At 40.6% G+C, this 20571-nt stretch overlaps 1 protein-coding gene across 7 annotated transcripts in view; it reads right to left on the bottom strand.

Moving 5' to 3' along the window:
- Positions 1-11373, bottom strand: part of GALC (galactosylceramidase) — a 57303-nt gene extending 45930 nt beyond the window's left edge. Inside the window, exons 1-3 of one of the 7 annotated variants that reach the window (XM_032482465.1) lie at positions 11147-11373; positions 1748-1816; positions 1421-1484 (exon numbers count right to left, since the gene is read on the bottom strand). In XM_032482465.1, coding sequence (XP_032338356.1) covers positions 1421-1484; positions 1748-1816; positions 11147-11341 — 328 coding nt within the window. In that variant the 5' untranslated portion in view covers positions 11342-11373. Of the gene's footprint in view, positions 1-1420; positions 1485-1747; positions 1817-3409; positions 4885-10132; positions 10523-10604; positions 11021-11146 lie in introns of those variants that run through there. The other 6 variants (XM_032482468.1, XM_014564478.2, XM_032482466.1 and 3 more) reach the window with 6 other exon arrangements.
- Positions 11374-20571: the final 9198 nt, after the last annotated feature.

Consider the following 20571-nt stretch of genomic DNA (forward strand, 5'->3'; position numbering starts at 1 on the left):
TCCAGATCCAATCCTAAAGTGGGGCAAATAAGAATAATCTTAAATAACTTGAGGATGGATGATCAAAGCATATTATTTCATCTTTCATTACCCTAAGCATCATAAATAACAAAACTACAACTTTCTATTACAAGCAGTGTTAAGAGAAATGTGATCAACTCATATACTTGAAAATTCCTAGGACTACATTCTGCCGGGATTTAGTCTCACTGGGATTTTCAAATCCCCGTGTCCAGCTTTCAGTTCAGATCACCTCAGCTTCCAGCTTCTAAATCCTAGATGTGAATCCTGGGCTCCTAAGCCCCAGTTCCCATACCCTATGCCTTGAGGCTGTAACATGCCTTGTTATACCAAGACAACAGAATTTTGAGAAAAAACGAATAAATACACACTCCCACTGTAAGAAAATTCTATACTAACCTCCACAGGGTGCCAAGGTAGGTAACTGACGTCAGTCCCCACGTGTTACCACATTTCACAAACTTCTGCCCTTGTTAAGAAGGGCCTCACAAGGAGAGGGGCCCTAGCCCTCTTCTTCTTAAAAGGTAAACATCAGAATTCCTAAGAACTTCCTGCTTCTGTTTCTCTGCCTCTAATTTAGCTTCAGCAAATGAAGATGACCCGTCATTATCAATTCTGCATAAAAGGTTTGACAATAAAATGTATGACTTCTTATAATAGCTTGGGGATAGTTTTTGTTATGGGGTTTTGTTTTGTTTTTGATTTGAATTTTTCTTTCAGTATAAATTAAATACCAGTACCACTATACAGACATATCTAGTGACTTGCAAGTCACTAACAGGAACACAGGCATATAGATAATACTCTAAAGTTCACTATGATGAAATCTGGCCTATAAATAATAAGCCATGTACAATCATTGAGACAATGATCTTCTTCCTGAAAACCAGAGGCCCATCAATTTTGAACTGACTCCACAAAGCCAATCAAAATGGTGACAATGAAGAGTGAAAATTTAGTAGTTAAAAATTTTATTTTTAAAAGACAAAAAAGCTGTATCTCTGAAATACTGATTACTTATATTTTTGTCACATATTTTATTTAAAGCGAGTAACACCTTACATGTTTTATACATTAAAAGCTTTCTTTTTTTAACTTCTCAATAAAATTCCAAACTGTCCCTAAATGCTGTCTAGTGAATATTAGTTCATAAAAAATTGCGGATGTGTTTACTACTGATTTTTCAACTAAATAGGTAATCTAAAGTCCAAATCCTGTTTTGTATAGAAAAATGAATATTTTAACAATTAGAATAAAAAAGGAACAATAAGGAACAATCTAAACAATAACCAAAATCAAAAGTGCTGATATCATTTATATTCTGAAATCACAGTCCATAAGTTTAGGTACAGATTCAAAGGTTGGGGGAGAAACAATCCCATTCCCCAAATACTCCTACCTGTTGTCTGCCCATCACCACCTATTTCAACTTTTAGAATATGCAAAGAGGCACCGAAGTTCGGCTGGGGAAAGAAGTAACAGTATTAACACTGTGATTCATTGTATGAAGGACAAAACACTTCAAGACAATTACTAATCACTGCCTTTGGTTTTACAGATGAGAAAACCAAAGCAAAACTTCAAATAAATAGTAACTTATTCCAAAAGTAGTTTGTCAATTTTTTAAAGACCAGAATGGTGAAGGTGATTAAGGTCTATTGGTGAAATTCACCACAGTTTCTAAAAAAAAATCACAGGTACCATTAAATAATTATTTTTTCTTTACCTTAAAGAGATAATCCAATATTTGAGAACGATAGGGCTCTGGGTAATTTACTAGAAGTCGAGAGGTTGCCTAAAAAAAAAAGTTTTCAAAAGAATGAATAAAACAAATCCAGTCATGAATACTTTTTCACAGTGTTTATGCACACCATCTAGCATGCCCATATTCAGCCAGCTCTTGGGCAGAGCTGAGCTGTGGAAAGTCATTTCCCAGGTTATTTGTTTGTCTGCCTTTGTTTTGCCCATTATGAGGCAAACAGGGCTGTTGTTTGTCCAACAGCTAAAACATGGGTTCCAAACAACAACCAAGTTACTCCTCTACTGAGATGAGGGTTGGCTGGGAGGTAAGCTTGCTAAGACTATTGATGAATCTCATGGTTACAAGTTTATCTTAAGGACCTTGACTCAGACAGTGGTTATTAGAGGAAATGAAACTTAGCTTCTCTATGTTAAGGCTGTTTGTTAAATACAGTATCTTGACAGGATGGCAAGGATATTCATTAATATCAGGTAATTTCCCCCCTCAGCATCTTGTAGAGAAGTACTGCAATCAGTAATGCTTAAAGAATCCTTTTCTCTCCTCATCCTTATTAGAGATTTATGGGTGCTATCTGTTGTTATTCACAATGACCACACAATGACCCCCCCCCCAGGCCAAGCTGTCCTAAGGAAACCTCACACAAGACTGGCATCAGAATGCATGGACAGAGAGTAATAGAAGAGCCAGGCAACAACACTCGATCACACCCAAACCATGACTGATAACTGCTTGAACAAAGAAATCACCAAAACCAACAACTGACCAATTATGTATACTTTAGGGAGCAATATAGGTAAGGGGAATAAAAGAGATAGGTCTTAATATGACACAACGGTATGTCCCTACGCTTGGAAGCCAGACAAGCCCTAGGTTCAAACCACTGACACCTCGCCAGGTGCATGGCAATGGCAAGGGCCAGACCTGGCGCTCACGGGGCTGCCGTTCGGTATTACGCTCTCATACATGCTACCACTGACATGCTGGTGGCCCCCTGTTCTCCCCCTCACACCCAGCCCCTCCCAGCCCCCGGCACTGAGAAGCAGGCCCGTGGAGCTGCTCTCCAGCCACCTCAAGCTCAGCAGAGCCCCAGCCATAGCATTTTCCCCTAAATTTGTTTCCCTCTAATGTATCTGCTATCTTAGGAAAAGAGCATCTGCCCGAATCAAAAACATAGGATCACCCTTTCACCGAACTTTCCATCCATCTTCAGTCACCAAGACCTCCTTAATCTCTCTCAAATCCACCCACTCATCTTCAAGCCCACTACCTCCATCTAGGCCCTCCTCAATTATTAGAACAGCCTAAATGGTTTCAGGGTCTCCCACCTGCCTCCCAGTATTCTATCCTCCAAACTACTTACCAGATTAATCTTCCCAAAACACAAATCTAACCATGAAACTACTCTGTTTAAACCTGCCAAGGCCTCCTCTCCCCCAAGAGCTTTCAGGATAAAGTTCAGATTGTTCAGTTTTATACTCAAATCCCTTAATTATTTGGATTCTAACTCTGACATTTTATCCCTTATTATGCTCACACCTTCTATCTAGCTATAGCAAACTAGTTTTCTTTCTTCTGTCTGGAATGCATTCCACACCCTCATTTGGCCAATTCCAATTCATCTTTCACCTTTTGGGTCAAACTCCATCTCTTCAAGGAAGGATCCCTCCTGTTCCTCCCCACTGCAGGAGCCTCTCCTGCGGACTGTGGACTCCCTCGGCACCAGGTGCACATCTCTACCATAACTCTTCTAACCCTGCAGCCTGCTCACTGCTTTACTTCCCTGTCTCTCCTCTAAGTTTCTCAAGGACAGGGACTGTGTCTTATTCAAGTTCATAACACGACTTACTCCCTTATTCAGTAGTATTATTTAATATCTTTTATGTTATCATTTGTTGCACATAATACAGGCTTTGAGTCAGATGGCACTTGCATCATGATTACGTAAAACAAACAATGTGACCAAGAGCAAATTATCATAAAGTGGGTTATGTTACTCATTCAGCTGTCCTAAGGCTAAAATAAGAAATACGTAAAGGACTTATCACAGTAGCTGGCACACGGTAAGTTCTCAAGAAATGACAGGCTCTGTACACACAAATTGTTTTTTAAAATATAGTCACTGTTTACAGACCAACAGAGGCTCAGATACTGAAGTCAGCACTCTTCAGTGAATGAATGCTGTATGTGCACACTAACCTACCCTTGACCCAAGGTAAACAACACTTCCTTCCCCACATTACGTTAACAATATATATTATTGTTAGAACAGTGTGTTTTGCTGTTTTGGAGTTATTTCATCCTCTACGCTTTCCTGTCCTTAACATTGAAAGTGCCAACTTTCAGCAAACACACCACATCATTATGCTATCACAAGCCTATGTCATGCCTAATGCAAAAGCATGAGTCAATGGCAATAGTCAGTTAGGAAAAGTATAGCAAAACGTTGAAATGTACCATGAAGCAATAACAAATTACCAAATTGCTCATCATGCTCCCTGAATGAGGCCTGGAGCTGTTTACAAGCAGTTCAAGAAGAAGTCTTAGCACAGTACTGGGAAAACAGTAAGCTCTCAATAAATGGCAGGCATTGTATACCCAAACTGGAACAAGTTTTTCATCTAAAGTCCTTGGGATAACTTCCTCTCCCCTAATCTATGAAACAGAATGATATTAACCAAAATTAATCACGTGGCAGATGCCATCCTATGTGTCTTGACATCTATCCTCACAATGTTCCTACCAGGCAGGTGTCACCATATCTCGGAAAAATACCTGAGATACAGAAAGGTTAAATAACCTGCCCAAGGCCATACAGTGAATGGGAGGACCTGGAAAAGACCCCTAGCAATCTGCTCTAAGTCTGCGTGTAACATACTGCCTTCCATATCAGGTATGAAAATTAAGTGAGGACATTCCAAAATTTACTACCACAAACTGTGCTAGGTACCAGGGTCTCCAGAAAGAAGTTAAAAATGGTGTGCAAATATACTGTTGAGTCATTTTCATTCAATCAGCATTTACTGAACTTCTAGGATGAATAATGTGTTTCACATACATACACTATCATAACAGATAAGAGTTTCCCACTCTGAGTTACAAAACAATTCTTCTCATTTTAATAATTTAAAAACTGAGTTAATAAACATAAAATAATGAAAGGTTTCCATTTTTCAGCAAGTTAAACAATGGATTTAATATCAAAGTAAAGATACTAGGACACATGGGTCCTCATTTTATGAAATACTGGCAATTCCAGGTTTAAACCACAAAAATAAAAAGGAGAAAGGTAGTAGTAAGAAATTAATACATTAGCTCATTAGTCTACTGTTTACCTTGAAATATACACCAGCACCTATGAGTGAGGTTGCAACATTAGGAAATAAAAGTTTAAAAATCAAGAAGAATCAGTTGGGTTAGGGAATAGGGGTTTTTTGGTTTTGTTTTTGGGGGTTTTTTCCCTGCTGCAGGTCAGATCTGTGATCAGACTACAGACCAAGTTACCCACTGGCTTTTTCATTTTGTAATGCAAGTGCCTAACTTAAGCTCTGATGGCTGTGGCACCCACTTTTATAATTATGTTTTACGGTATGTCTATTTAAAAATAATCACCCAAGTCTCTTTGGTAACTTGCAATATTAGAGTATTACTAAGTTAAATGATGAACACTCATTATCTATATAGATTATTTCCAAATAATATACAATGCTGAAACATTAATTACTGAACATAGGTTTACCTACTTTTGGTTTCTTATTACAGAGAAACTAAAGATATTTAGATCTGGTAGTAAACATGTCCTGTGCTATACTGGAAAACTGTACTACAGAAAAAGAAGCATATGCTTCTAGAAATTATAAAATACATTCATAAATTTGCCAATCTATAGATGCTGGTATAACACAGTTCACAACTGCTTACTTCCTAATCTTCAGTACAAATTAAGGTTTCTAAGAGTTAAGCAATCTCATTAATATATGTAATTAAAAATACTGGAAATAATATGAGAAGCAACTCTACGCAATGAAAGCAGGATGCATTTTGGGTAAGAAAACGTATGAGGTATGGAGATATATTTTTGTTAATGGAAATTAAAGTAATTTTGCCCTAAAGTAGGCAAGATGAGTGGGTATAGAAAGCTGGGAAAAGAAAGGGGGAGAGAGAATTTTACTTTGTGTAGTCAACCTAGTTGAAATAAATTTATTATAAGGAGCTTTTAAAATAAATTTTAATAAATAGTGTACTTATGTAAAACTAAAACTTAATCTTCTTTCAACTGCTAAAAAGATAAATTTTTATTGGACTATGGGTATATCTTGATAAGATTGTGAAAGGTTTTTCTTTACCTTTCAAGTAATCTGCCTAGGAAACAAAGAGTCTGTGTTTTATCAAAATAATAGTCTATGCTTCACATTATCTTTATCAGATCTTTAATTACTTAAAAACCTAAGTCTTCTCTATTAAAAGAGCAAAAGCTGTGGGTAGGGGGAGAGGGGTTAAGTTGGGTTAAAATAGGTAACTTTCTGTACTTGCCTACAAAGTCCTTGTCATTTTGGTTAAATGGATAACCAAGTATTATTTTACAGTGACCTGTGATCCTATTTAATCAAGTGTTTAAACATCTTTTGGTATTCTTGACAAAATTCCCAAAGTAAAATTCTAAATGAAGTCTTTTGACCTCAAACTAATTTGGAGATTTTCCAGAGGGGCCCTGAAACACCTAAAAGATTTGTTCTTTCTCCTTATAAAAAGCGAGACATTAAACTAATTAGGCCTATTTGGTATGTTAAATTTCATGGGAAGCATTGTCAAATAAGATGTAATGCTAAACTTGCTCTAGGCTATACTTGTATGGACATACGTAGTTATACGTATTTCAGAAATTATATGACATTCGTAGATATCTGCTATGTTCCGTATGTTACCACTTGTAATTCTAGTTATCTTAAAATGTTGAATGTCAAAGAAATAACCAAATGTCCTTGTCGATTGCATTACCATAAACTTCCAGCCAATCTTTAACATGGTGGTTTTTAAGTCTTTTTGTCATTTACAGTGATTTTACTCTGATGTTTTTGCAAAAGTGTTCTTCCAAAAGTGCTTCATCTTCAAGGAGACTTGTAGAAAGGACTCTAACAAGTACAGGTTCTGGTACCTTTCAGATCATACTGATGAACAGGGTAAGAATTTACAGAACTCTGTAAAGGTAAAACAAGATTCATAAAGCTGCTATCAAAAGATCAAGATTAACAGGAATTAATTACACTGGACTGAATGAACTGATGAGGATCATTATAATTTCTTACGACTTTTTACTTGAAACATTGTGGTTCTTTAATGTTTTATTTTTTCCAGACTTAAGGAAATCTTTTTTCCTAAGTTGACTATGATTTACAGCAATTTGGTAAAGTGTATCCTTGTAAACAAAAATAAAAAATCTCCCCCACCACCACCATGATCCCTCCAGAACTCAGAAACTCTTAGTGAGAATTCTTATTTTCACAGTAATATAGTTATTTGCATAAGTTCAGCAAGAATCTGTCCTCCCTGCAACAGGACACAACTGGAAGCACTGGAATGTCTACTTGAGAGAAATGTACACAGATTCAATATGACCAGACAGATTTAAGGAACTAAGGTTGACTAACGGAGTCAATAAAGCCCTTTGGAAAAAATCAGCCTGGTAACTTGCTTACAGGGTTCCCAGAAACCTTACCAGATAAGTAAGGAAGGTCACTTCCTGGCAGATGCAGGAATCTCAGGATATTTTGGGGACCTCGAGAAGAAAGAAATTCACCCAGATCTATCAGTATTGCAGGTGAAATCTGATGGTAAGTTCATGGCTTGGTTTCCTTGCCTTCAGAGAGACTTTTATTTAAGAGCCCAATCTGAGATTCCTTGCTCAAAGGTCTAGCAGAGCACACTCAAGAGAGCCCATTTGGTCAATCACTATTCTTGCTGTACTTATATAACCGGGCCAGGCTGAATGAGACTAGACTTACTTTGCGAGCAAATTAGCTTTATTTTGATTATCTCTGATAAAAACTGGGGCAAAGGGGTGACTGTAGAGAGAAAAATTATGCTTCAATAGAAAACTATGGTAAATCCTACGGATATCAGATTTTTGTTCTGTTAATTGTCTTTACAGTTTGTTTCCTACCTATAAACTGGACTGAATACTGAATTCTTCTCACTTCCTATGATATCTGGCTACAACTCTACAAACTAACGTTTTCATTTTCTCACTTTTCTGACTTGGAATTATTAGGAACTAAAACTGCCCTTTTCCTGAAGCCATGCAAGCTGAAGTGAGACAACCTGATATAAATGCCAAAGAAATCACCACAGCAGTTCACGCATGAACAATCTTCATGTCTATTGCTGTGTGGGACACTCAGAAAAACCCCTCCCCGGAGATACTCAAACTGCAAATTAGGAAAATCTTTGATTGTCACCATCTATCTCCACACTGGCTGAAGATGCTTTAAGCCCTACAACTAGAAATCTCAACTAGCTACCCTCAAGACTCAGACTAGGTTTATAATCTGCCGCACAACCTAACCATTGTTTTTCTTTTCTTTCCATAGAAATGCCTCTTATTAAATAGCCTAAATCAGACATCTGCACCATATAGGCCTAATTTTATAAGCACACCCACATCACTGCCTCTTGAAACACAACCCTTAAATTGAACTGACCTATTCTAAGAGAGTAGTTAAATGAGATACGATGCAATCCACCAACTCAGGATAGGTTCACACCTACTGGCCCAAGATGTTAATCACAGTATTATGCTAACCTCTGAACAGATTCTTAGGGCCCCAAGATCACTGACCTGGTTTCAAGGTGGGGCCCTTTAAGCTTGGAACAATGTCTACAAATTGGATTTCAGGCTACTGCTTGTGTAATTATAAGGGTGCTACTATAATCCTATTTAGATGTGTACTTCTAGGTTATAACATGCCTTATCCCTGACTTTTAGCAAATCAGCTACTCAGGCAGTTAATGTCTTCACCATTGACTCCAATGCCTAGCCATCAAGGGTGGTTTGTAGTGTAATCCCTGGCAGTTGGTTTCTCCTTTTTTTTGTAATGTAAGTGCAAGACTTAAGCCTTGATTTCGAGGCATCCACTTCAAAGAGGTACCCCACTTCAGAGCCGGCTATCACAAACATGTTGATAGCCACAGAACTAGGTAAAGACCCAGATGAGGAGAGACCTCTGTTTTTTGGTTGATTTGGCTAGCTGACCATCATTTGGGCCACTTATTTTTTCTCTCCCTCCACTTTAAATTTCCACTCTTAAGTTTTAACTCACCAATAAAAAGTAAGCCCACAAAACCCTAGGCCCTCACTGTGGACCCTAATGAAAGCAGAATTTCAGACTCCCCGACCCTGCAATCTCCCTGTGTGGCCCCAGGTGTGCCATGTGCATTCCAGAATCTGTGAGTAACAATTTTTTTTTCCCCAAAGTTTTCTGATGGTTATGGCTGAGGGCATCTTGCAATCATAACAAGAACCACAAGGGCGGGTGCAGCCACAACACTGGTTATTGATAAGCTGAGATCAGCCTGAACCACCTACCCAGCAAAGCAAGCACTCAAGCTAATTTTGAACTGCATCTAAGGATACAAGCGCCATCTGACTCAACCCAACGAACAACCCATTCAAGAGCTCAGCCTTACCACTGTCAAATAAAATCAGCTCTAGCTATGATCTGTGGTACAAAATGGAAAACCCCTCTCACCCAAAGGTCAGCCACCATAATAAACCCCACGGATCCAAAGGCAATAAACAGAAGGGGATAAAACAAAGACAAGACAAAGGTCAAACAGGAAGGGACAGGGCCAAGTAAACTGTTAAGAGCCAAGAATAATCACGCTACTGTAGCAAGCTCCCAGGCCTAGGAGCCACCTGTCCTCATGACTAGAGAACCAAGGAAATTACTAGCTGTGCCAATAAAAATTTTGCATTAAGCCGAAACAACCCTCCTGTCTCCCTTAACGTAAGTGTTTTAGAATACCCACATAACAGGAACTAATCCCAACTGACACAGCCTAGAAATGACTGAGACATGTCAATTAAATGTAATTAGTATCCTGGACAGGATCCTGCAACAGAAAAAGAGCAATAGGTAACAACAAAGGAAATATGAAAGGAAGTATGGACTTTCATTAATGTTAACAATATTGGTTGGGACAAATGTATCTTACTAATGTGGGATGCTCATAATAGGGAAAAACTGGCTGCAGGGTATATGAGAACTCTGTACTGTCTTGGCAACTTCCCTGTTAATCTGAAACTCTAAAATTAAAAATTTATCACATACAAACACACAAAGAGCTCATCCCTACCTCCAGAGATCCTTGGATCAGGGAAAAAAGTTCTCTCAATAGTTAGTATGCGAATCAACTGGTGCATCTGTTAAAAAACAGATTCTCAGACCCCACTTCGGAACTACAAAGTCAGGGGGCTGGAGGGAGCCCAGAGTCTGCATTTAAACAAGCACACCACGTGATTCTTATGCCCTCTAACGGTGGTGAGTCACTGTTTTGGTTGGTGACCCAACATTTCCCTCTCCTCGCATACAGAAATCCACCAATGAGGCACTAACCCTTCCAGATGGCAACTCACCCTTTGGGCCTTGATCATCAAAGAGAAAAACAGTCCCCCAACAGTAAACAATCCCAGACTATCAGCTGATACTAGTGTAGCCTGCCGGAAGGAAGGAAAGAAGGCAGGCAGGCAGGCAGGCAGGCAGGCAGGCCAGAAAAAAGAAAAGAAAGAAAAGGGAGGGAGGGAGGATCCTAGTTTCAGTCCTCTCACCTTCCTACAGAGGCCTTGGGGGCATCTGCTGTGCCTCCAAACAGAAACCTATCCGCCACTTGCCCCTTTGAAAGAGCGCAACCGCACGCTGACCTCCTTTCCTTAAAAGAGGCACAGCCAAAGCATCCCACTGGGAATCCTCTAGGCAAACAGATGCTCCCCGGGTCCCTGGCCATCTCTGGAGCGACCCTCCCAAAATTGCCCTCTCCGCGGCGAAAAGGCCCGAGGCCCCAGGCCCCGTCGCTAAGGTTAAGGGAGGATCTGAGCCCCAGCCTTGTCACTATCTAGACCTAAGACATACTCGGTGGACCTCCGGATCCTCATCTGGTAAACCTAACTGCCTCTACAGGTTCATTTAAGCGAACAACCGCAGATCCCAGCTCCACAGCAGGAGCGTCCTGACAGCCGGACGACCGGCGCCCGCCGGGAGCGCGGCCGCGACAGGAGTGCGTCGAAACGCGGGGCTGCGCCGCGGGGGCTTGTGGGGCGGGAGGGGGCGGACCCCCGGCGCCCCCCGGGGCGCCCCGCTGCCCTCAGCTCACCCCCCCGCCGCTGACTGCGCCGATGCCGTCGAACTCCCGGCCCAGCCCGTCGGAGTCGTCGAGCACGTACGCGCCGCCGGGCGCCAGCAGCGCGCACAGAAGCAGGGGCACTGCAGCTTGGCGCGCCGAACCCGCGGCGGCCGTCATGGCTTTCACTCGGCGTTGCCGGGAAGCCTGGAGTAGGCGCTCAGCCATTGTGTGGGTCACATGACTCCGGCGCCCAGGGAGGCGGGTCCGGCCGCCGCCATGATGGGGAAGGGCAGGAGGCCGCTGGCGCCTCGGCCGCCATGTTGAGTGAGGGCCGCGGGTCACTGACGCAGCCGCTGTAGTGTTGTGGGAGGGCCGAGCGAGCCTTTTCTAGACGCCCCTACGTCAGGATCTGACTCCAGCCTTCACGGGTATCACTTCGCTGCGTCTCTTCCCACTTCACCTACTGGAGCACTTTAGCGAAGAGAAAGTGACTGTCCAAGGCCTGCCAAGCGTGGACCTCCCCCAGCATCTCCGTGCGCTTCTGCCACGTGCCAGCAGGTGGCAGAGCAAGAAGGAGGACCAGGCTTGCAGCCCTTATCCAAGCCCTAGTTCACCTGTCAACCTTGGGGAGTCATTTAGCCTTCTGAGCCTGAGTTTCGCTTATGTAAGGGGAAACAGGAAGAGCACTCGCATGGAGGCCGTATGGCTAAGTGAAGTACAAATGAGATAATCAGCACGCAGTAAATCTTAGCTGGGTGCGTAACACAAATAGCAAGAGTTAACTGACAAGGGTCTTCACCTTGGTGACTGCTGTTTGTATTTAGCATTTAGCTTCTTAAGCTGCCTTCCACTGCCAGTTGAAATGGTTCCAGGCAGATAACCCTAAATTGGGTAGGGAAGTTGTGAATTGTCTCGGGATTCCTGCCACATCCGCTGTTGGTCTGGGATTTCTGATTTTCTTGGTATTGAAGCTAATTGGAGAGACTCTTGAGAGGCTGCAGAGAAAGCATTTCTGATCCCCAAATCTCGCTTGGCAGAGGCATGGAGTTGGTTATCAGTGTCCGCACAAACCCTGGAGACATCAGAATGACAAGAAGGCCCAAAGTCTGTAGGAGCCTTTGTCTTCAGGGTCCTTATTTGGAATATGATTCTTTTGCTCCTTAATTGCAAACCTAAATTTAAATGTCAAGACCACAAGAAAGATGAGCGATCTTTCCATTTAAAGAAAAGCTATTGGTAAAGTCTGATAGCAGTCTCTTACCTTATACTAGGAGGGAAAGTGTCTAACTGGGCAGTCCCAAAACACTCATCAGGCCCTTCTGATGTCTCTAGGTTCTTAATGAACAGTGTGCTTGCTCTTTCCACCTTCTTAAATCCATTATGCTTTACCAAGGACAGTCCCAGCTTGTTGCTGTTGTCCTAACTTAATTATTAGTAGTCCCTCTTTCACTCTCAAAAGTGTCCTGGCTTGGATAGTAAGTTAGGTAGTCCCCAGTATATTGGCCACCTGTTTTTCTTCCATTTCTTCTTTTCTCTGTACAGCACATGTCTGAACTACCTTTACGACAACTACCATGCTATGGTTCAAGTCAGTGACTGTTCAGCTTCCATAAAACCACCTTCCCAGAACTCACTCTAATCCATTTGTTCTAATACAGTATTTTAAGCATGAGCTGGAGCACCAGTGGATGCAAGACACAGCTGATAAATCAACTAAATGCTAAGCTTCCCACCAGCCCTGAGATTTTATGTCTGTGGTACATATATAACATATGCATAATAGTGTAACTAGAAGGGAAATACCAAGGTGAAATAGAGGAAAATATTCAAGCAAAATTGGGAAGTTGAAACCAGTACCCAGCATACGTCATCCATTTACCTGGTATTTGGAAGGCACACCACAAGTATTTGTGCAATGTGTGATATTCATAAAAGAGGAAACACCATATTTAACAGAAAATGTGTCCTCACTTCCAGGACATACCACTAGTTCCCATTACTTCATAACCAAAGTAATTCCTTACCAGGGAAAGTATCTCTTGTTTCAGATTTCCAATCTATGTTCATGAAACCATTAGACAAGAGCATTTCTAATAAAAAAGCAATAAATACAAGCTGAGAAAGAGATCTTGGACTTCAGGCACAGCACTCAGATTTGCTGAGAAATGGCAGTTATCAGCCAAGTGATTGTGTATTCTGCCTCCTGTGCTTCTGTGGTTTCAGGGTCCCTGAAACAAACAAGACAGTAGGAATGGCATGTCTCTCAGTTCTCAAATTTCAGATGAGTTTAGAAAGAAAGGACTTCTGAGTGTCACAACTGTACTTCAGCCACATCAAATCTCTTAGTTTTCTAAAAGGAAAAATGTGATCAAAGTCAGATGGTCTCTTGAGAAAGATGAGAGATCTTGCCATTTAAATAAAAGCTATTGATAAAGTCTGTTAGCAGTCTCTTATCCCACTTTAGGAAATGGTTTTAATAGTTTTAGAAGTCTGAATTAGGCTGCCAGAAATTCAAAGGCAGAGGCCAAGTCTCCTTCCTCTTTGTACTTCTCAAGTGCAGTATCCAACCCATAGTAGGTACTCAATAAATATATATATATTAGTTAAATTGAACTTAAATAAAAATCACTGTGATGATGGAGCCTCTAAGCACTGGGAAAGGATGGGCTTTTAAAAAATTTGTTATTAAGACAACTGGATAACTATTTGGTAAAAGATCAAATTTTAGATCTATGTCTCTTGCTACACATAAGTATAACCTCCAAGTGGCTAAAGCTCTAAATGTAAAATATGAAACCTTATAAGTTCTGTTAGAAAACGGGTAAATTCCTGAACAACCAGGGGTCTGTATAGGACTGAGTATCTCAATACAACAAAATAAAAGTTTGATTTTTATAAAATCACTGAATAATCATATAAGGGGATAACAAAAAATAATTATTTACAGAAGTTGGAAACATCCCTTAAAGCAAGAGCCCCCGGAACAGGAAGTATGAAGTATTTTCTTTTCATGAACTATCCTGTAATACCTGCTGTTTCTCTGATCTTTCCAACATTTACATAAGTTGCTTGATCGCAGTTGTTAATTACATCACTCCGTGTTTACTGACTTCTCTCTGTTAATTCTGACCCCATGGAAGACTCAAATGCTGTATGGGTTCCTTTCCCCACTCACAACCCCTCTCCCCAAAATCAGGAGAAGATAATTTAGACAATAACATGCTTTTCCACCCCCATCTCAGACTTTAATTATTGCCTTATGCTATGGACTGAATTTTTTCCCTTCAAAATTCACATGTTGAAGCCCTAATCCCTGATGTGACTGTATTTGGAGATACGCACTATAAAGAAGTAATTAAGGTTCAGTGAGATCATAAGGGTGGGGCCCTGATACAATAAGATTAGTGTCCTTATAAGGAGAGACATCAGAGTGCCCGTGTGCTCGTTCACTCTGTTCACTCTCTCTCTCTCTCTCTCTCTTCACCCCCTCCATCTCTCTCTCTCACCCTCCACCCTTTCTACCCCCAACTCCTGCCATGTGAGGACACAGTGAGAAGACAGCTGACTGTAAGACAGGAAAAGAGCCCCTACCAGACACCTTGATCTTGGAATTCCAGCCTCCAGAACTATGAGAAAATCCATTTCTGCTGTTGAAGCCTCCCAGGCTGTGGTATTTGTTATGGTAGCCTGAGCTGACTAGTACACCTACTGTCTGTCTGTACTGCTTGCATGTGCAAACCATAGGATTAAGATTTTTTTCTCAGACAACATTTTTTAAAACATTTTTTATTGATTTATAATCATTTTACAATGTGTCAAATTCCAGTGTAGAGCACAATTTTTCAGTTATACATGAACATATATATATTCACTGTCACATTTTTTTCTCTGTGAGCCACCATAAGATCTTGTGTATATTTCCCTGTGCTTTACAGTATAATCTTGTTTATCTATTCTGCAATTTCAAAATCCCGTCTATCCCTTCCCACCCTCCACCCCCTTGGCAACCACAAGTTTGTATTCTATGTCTATGAGTCTATTTCTGTTTTGTATTTATGCTTTGTTTTTTTGTTTTTGTTTTTTAGATTCCACATATGAGCGATCTCATATGGTATTTTTCTTTCTCTTTCTGGCTTACTTCACTTAGAATGACATTCTCTAGGAGCATCCATGTTGCTGCAAATGGCGTTATGTTGTTGGTTTTTATGGCTGAATAGTATTCCATTGTATAAATATACCACATCTTCCTTATCCAGTCATCCGTTGATGGACATTTAGGCTGTTTCCATGTCTTGGCTATTGTAAATAGTGCTGCTGTGAACATTAGGGTGCAGGTGTCAGACAACATTTTTTAATCAGCAATAAGTAACCACAATTATTAGAAACTTCTGTTTAAAATGAGTTAAGAACAGGCCATAAACCCAGAGAGTTAGCAGAGTATTTTGGTTATAAAAAGGGAAATTTTCTTGAATATTGACACTTGCCTGAATTAATCCTGTGTTCATGATTTACTTCTACATGGAACCACTGCCACATTTACATCAACTCAACAATATATATACTTAATTAGTTGTCTGTTGCCGTGTAACAAATTGTCCAAAGTTCAGTAGCTTAAAGCAACAAATATTTAGTACATCTTAGTTTCTGTGGGTCAGGAATTCAGGATCACCTTCACTGGATGATTCCAGCTTAGGATCTCTCATGAGGTGGCAGTCATGATGTTAGCAGGAACCGTAGTCATCTGAAGGCTTGCAGATTTGCTTCCAAGATGGCTACTCATATACTGTTGGCTCAGTCAGATCCCCACAATGTGGACCTGTTCTCACCACATGATAGCTGGTTTCCCTCAGACCAAAGGAACAGAGAGAGAGAGAGAGAGAGGAAGAGGAGAAATTCACAGGGTTATTCTGTCCTCGTCTCCAAAATAGCACACCATCACTTCTACTTTATTCTCTTTGCTGAGAGTGAGTCACTAGATCTAGCCCCAACTCCAGGGGAGTGAGGAGGGAAATTGGGCTTTGCCTCTTGAAAGGAGGTGTGTCAAAGAATTTGTGAACATATTTTTAAAATCATCACATGTACCCATGTCACATTTCAGCAAACTCCTCATATGATTATTAAGTATGCAGTAATTAATATTCTGTGGGCTTATTTATAGAAATGGGTATTATAAAACAACATAAGGAATTTACTCAATCACTACAAAGATGTGCAAAGATATTTTAGCATCCTCTAAGAAAAGCACTGAGGAGAATAAAGACGTTAGCATTATTTTCTATAAAATGACAAGTATTCCTATCATTCTTGGATTTTCACTATAATCTCAGCTCTGCTCACTCTGTGGATTCTGGTATGATCCCCAGCTTTGGGTAAAAGAACCTGCTTTCACCAGCCCTGATGCCACAGAACCCACAGCAATTAGCTGGCTTCAGATCTTCCCTCCTGTCTGTCGCTAGTCCCTCTGCCCCAGGTGGCTCCGTTTTTTGCCAGTCGTCTCTACTTCTTCTCTGCTCTAGCCTTTGAGTTGAACCTCCATAAGTATCAAATATTAGTGCGTGTCTTGTCTAAATCTGAATTAATGAAACATTTTTGAATCTTAAATCTTTAACTATTAGCTGGTTACCCCTACCACAAGCAAATTCAACAGAATAGATAATTCCACAAGGATTTACACTTATTATCCTGACTTCAAAAGTTAAGCTAATCAGCAGCCTACACTAACCACAACACATCAGAGGAAGCTATTTGGAGTTAATCTTCTTAATGTATGGTTAAGTTATTTCAATAAATGGGCATAGCAAAGGCATTGAAAGTTATGTGTGTAATTTACAGACATCAAGAAATACATATTAAATCTTCTAAAAAGATATTTAGGATATTAAAGTCTAGTCTTTAGTTTGATAACATATCTCCATTTTAATTATTACTATACTTATGTTCTGACTTAAGCTTTATGTTAAAAATATAAGTCTGAAACGAGAGGCTGTATTAGCTCAACTTTTTTTTAAGAGTAGAGCCAAATGAACTAATGGTACAATGATGAGATTTAATGACTGATGCAGGGGTAATACGGCTGTAGGGGAACAAAATTTGCCACCCAAAATGTGTCACTTTGGCATGAGGATTAATTTAGGCTGGTTATTTTTAAGAGACGGACGACTTGGGAAGTTTTTCTTGTTACCTCCCCCTTAACTGCCTAAACAAATGTGGATAAAGGGCCTATTCCCAGAATAGAGCTATCCCCAGAGAGATCTATAAATACAGACTAGGTGTGCTGGGGGAAATTTGGCAGGGCCTTTTTTTCCCTCTGAATTCACTTATTTAAAGATAGAACACAGCCATTCAAAATCACAGAACACATTATCAACACAGAATAAACTTGGAGAATTGAATTGTTATATTTCATTCACATTAATAAATACCTTCAAAGAAGCAAACATAGATTTTTGAGATTCGCTAAGACACCATGACACCAGTAACTAAGAGTTTCTAAGTTAATGGTGATATTGCCTGATTTTCAGGTTGAAAGATAATAATAACCTATACATTTAAATTAGATGGCAGCAAACGCAAAGGCATCTTTTGAACTGTATAGTGTGCTGTAAGCAGGAGTTTACTGTACAGCATTCCATCACTCTCCTGGCCTCAGGGTATACATAGAACGCATGCTGGACACCCACAATTCACATCACATGAATTATCCACCACTCACAAGGTGTGAAATCTATCATGCATAGAGTCTACTCAGTGTCCCACGTTTTCTGCACAGCCCAGCAAACACTGGTTCATCAAACATTTGTTTTTCCATCTCCGTGTAAATAGCCCTCCTCCCCTTTGAAGGCCCAGACCACTACCTGCAACATCCTCTTTTGTCTTTAGCCGAAGATAAGAACTAAGGTGAGGAGTTCAGCCATTTTGGTGGGTTACTCAGTTTTCCCGGGCCACTCCCATGCATACATTAAAGTTTTGTTTTATTTTCTCCTGTTAATCTGTTTCATGGCAATTTCATTCTTGGGCCAGCCAGAAGAACCTAGATGGGTAGGAAAAAATTTCTTCCTTCCCAACAGGGTTAAAGTACCCAAACCAAGCAAAAATTTGAACAGAAAGTATTTCTACCCTCTTCCCTTTTCAGAGGTTCTATTCTCCCTGCTTCCCCACCTCCCAATGTCTTACCCAGGCAACCACCCTGTATACCAGTTATTCTCAAACTTTGGGCCGTCAGAAAACCATTTGCAAGGCTTTTTATAATACACATCACTGAACTCCAACCCCCGAGTTTCTGACTCCCTGGGCCTGCGGTAAGACTGAGAATAGTAGTTCTAAGGTGAGTCTGCATGTCCAAATACTGAAGACCAGAAGGGAAAGTGTGTATCTCAAGAGAGGCCAACATTGACAGAGGGCAGCCTTGGGAACTGAGGGCTGAGCTACAGCCCTCCAGCCTTAGCAACATACAAACTCCCTGGACCCTAGATGCTGTGATGGGCTGAACTACGGTCACCTAACTCTCTGCCAAAATCCGTATGTAACTGTCACCCCGTCCCCACCTCTAGGCTTGCAGGGAAGGGTACACCAGCAGTGAGGATGCAGGTGTTAGAGCAGGCAGATAGCTAGATCTGATAAGAGAAAGGAGATTGCTGGCCAAATGGCAGGAAACCATACATCATGTGAACAACAGAGGTCCTTGGGCAGACTAAGAAAAGCAGGGACATCAGGACTGATAAGAAACCACACATTTTGGAGAGAGAAGTGTCCTAGAGGCAGGCAAAGAAACGATGGGAAAAGGCACGAATCTCCAGTGTCCTAGTGTAACCTTTTGCTTACTATGCCCTGATTACCATAAAATTAGCCTTGCAAATTAGAAGTCCCCACCATGCACCGACACCATGGCACTTCTGATCCAGACTAAATAAGGACAAAAATCCCTCCTCCCCTTAGGAAGGTGGATCTGGAATGAAAATCAGGGACTACAACCTCAAACCCTTCTCTCCCCCGTGAATATTTCGACTATTTATCTTTGCACCCTTTGTAACCAACTTGCCAAAGACATTTAGCACAGCTGCTCCCCTGAGCCTGCCTGCTCTCCCCTCAAGAGCTTTATTAGCTAGCCCTTAATAAATCCTCACTTTACTTTCTTGACCTCTGTGTCTCAAGTCTTGACTCTGAATTCTTTCTGCAATGAGACAAGAGCCTAATCTCAGCGACACAAGGTCCTTGTCTCAAGCAACCACATCTGAGCTCTTATGACTTCCTCTTTCACAACCCTAAGCCCCAGCCCCACCAGGCAGGAAAAACCTTTATCTATTTTGGGGGGCAGGAAGCTTTGCTTTATGTCAACAAGTACTCTTCCAAGCAGATTCTCTGCACCTCAGTCCTTTTCAATCTCCTGAGTTGCCTAAATCTTTTGAAACTCAAAACCTAGGCGTTTCATACTTTTCTGCCAAGAATTTCTTCTCTGAGGCAATAAATGCAAAATGGCTAATTGAAAGGTGGGGGGAAGGCTGTACAGGGATGGGTAAAAGGAACTTTGGCTAGGGAAACAAATCAGTATTTCAGAACATACCCTGCCATGTTTAGTTGCTGCTTTTGTGAACACTTTAACTAATGAAATTGCACCAAAAGGAAAATGTGGCCACAAAGGACCCTTCATCAGCAGATTAGGCTCTTGCCCTGTCTGCCCCATGGAGAAGTTGGAACTGGGCAGAACCACATTCTCTTCCCCTTTTTCCCCATGGGCAGCCCAAGTCCCCTTCCAAGGGCCAGTGTTGAGAGTCCATTTTGTGACCTCAGGGGACCAGATACCTACACACCAGGAATGCCAACTCCCTTGAGGCAGTATTCTGAATAACTGCTAACTGGCTTTTCTCACGTTGGAGTTGTTCAAATGTCAGACACTCTGAATGCTCTGAAATTTTCTTCCTCATTAGCTAGCCCTGTGGTTGAAAATACAGTACTGCCAAATATTCTGGACTAAAGAAGCAAATTTATCAAAAGTTCTTAAGTGTCTTGATGTGTAGAAATGATAAAAGCTTCAGCACACATCAGCCACATTTTTTCTCCTATTGAATCAGAAGGGAAAGTTTGACTGTGATTCTTGTGTTTTTTAAACAACATTCTTTTTTTTCTTTTGAGGAGCAAAATACATAAATATTTGATGTGGATATGAAAATACCATTTCCCTAAAAGCAGAAGTATTGTCTACTTAGGTAAAGTAAGAGATTTTGAGAGTCATGAGATAACCTGTGCATAGAAGCCACAGCTAAGTGGATGGGCAAAACCAAGCAAAAATGAGAATTTTGGATTAGAGTCACAAGTACACTGAGATCATTGCTTTCATCTTTTTAAAGGCTTAAGTTTCTCACTATTAATTTTCTACATGGTACTTAAATTTTTCATTATTTCGGTAAAAATAGAAAGTATTCTGAATTTTTAAGTTACTGTATGCTAAATTAGTTTTT

The sequence above is a fragment of the Camelus ferus genome, chromosome 6, assembly GCF_009834535.1.
Source record: "Camelus ferus isolate YT-003-E chromosome 6, BCGSAC_Cfer_1.0, whole genome shotgun sequence".
Taxonomy (NCBI): Eukaryota; Metazoa; Chordata; class Mammalia; order Artiodactyla; family Camelidae; genus Camelus; species Camelus ferus.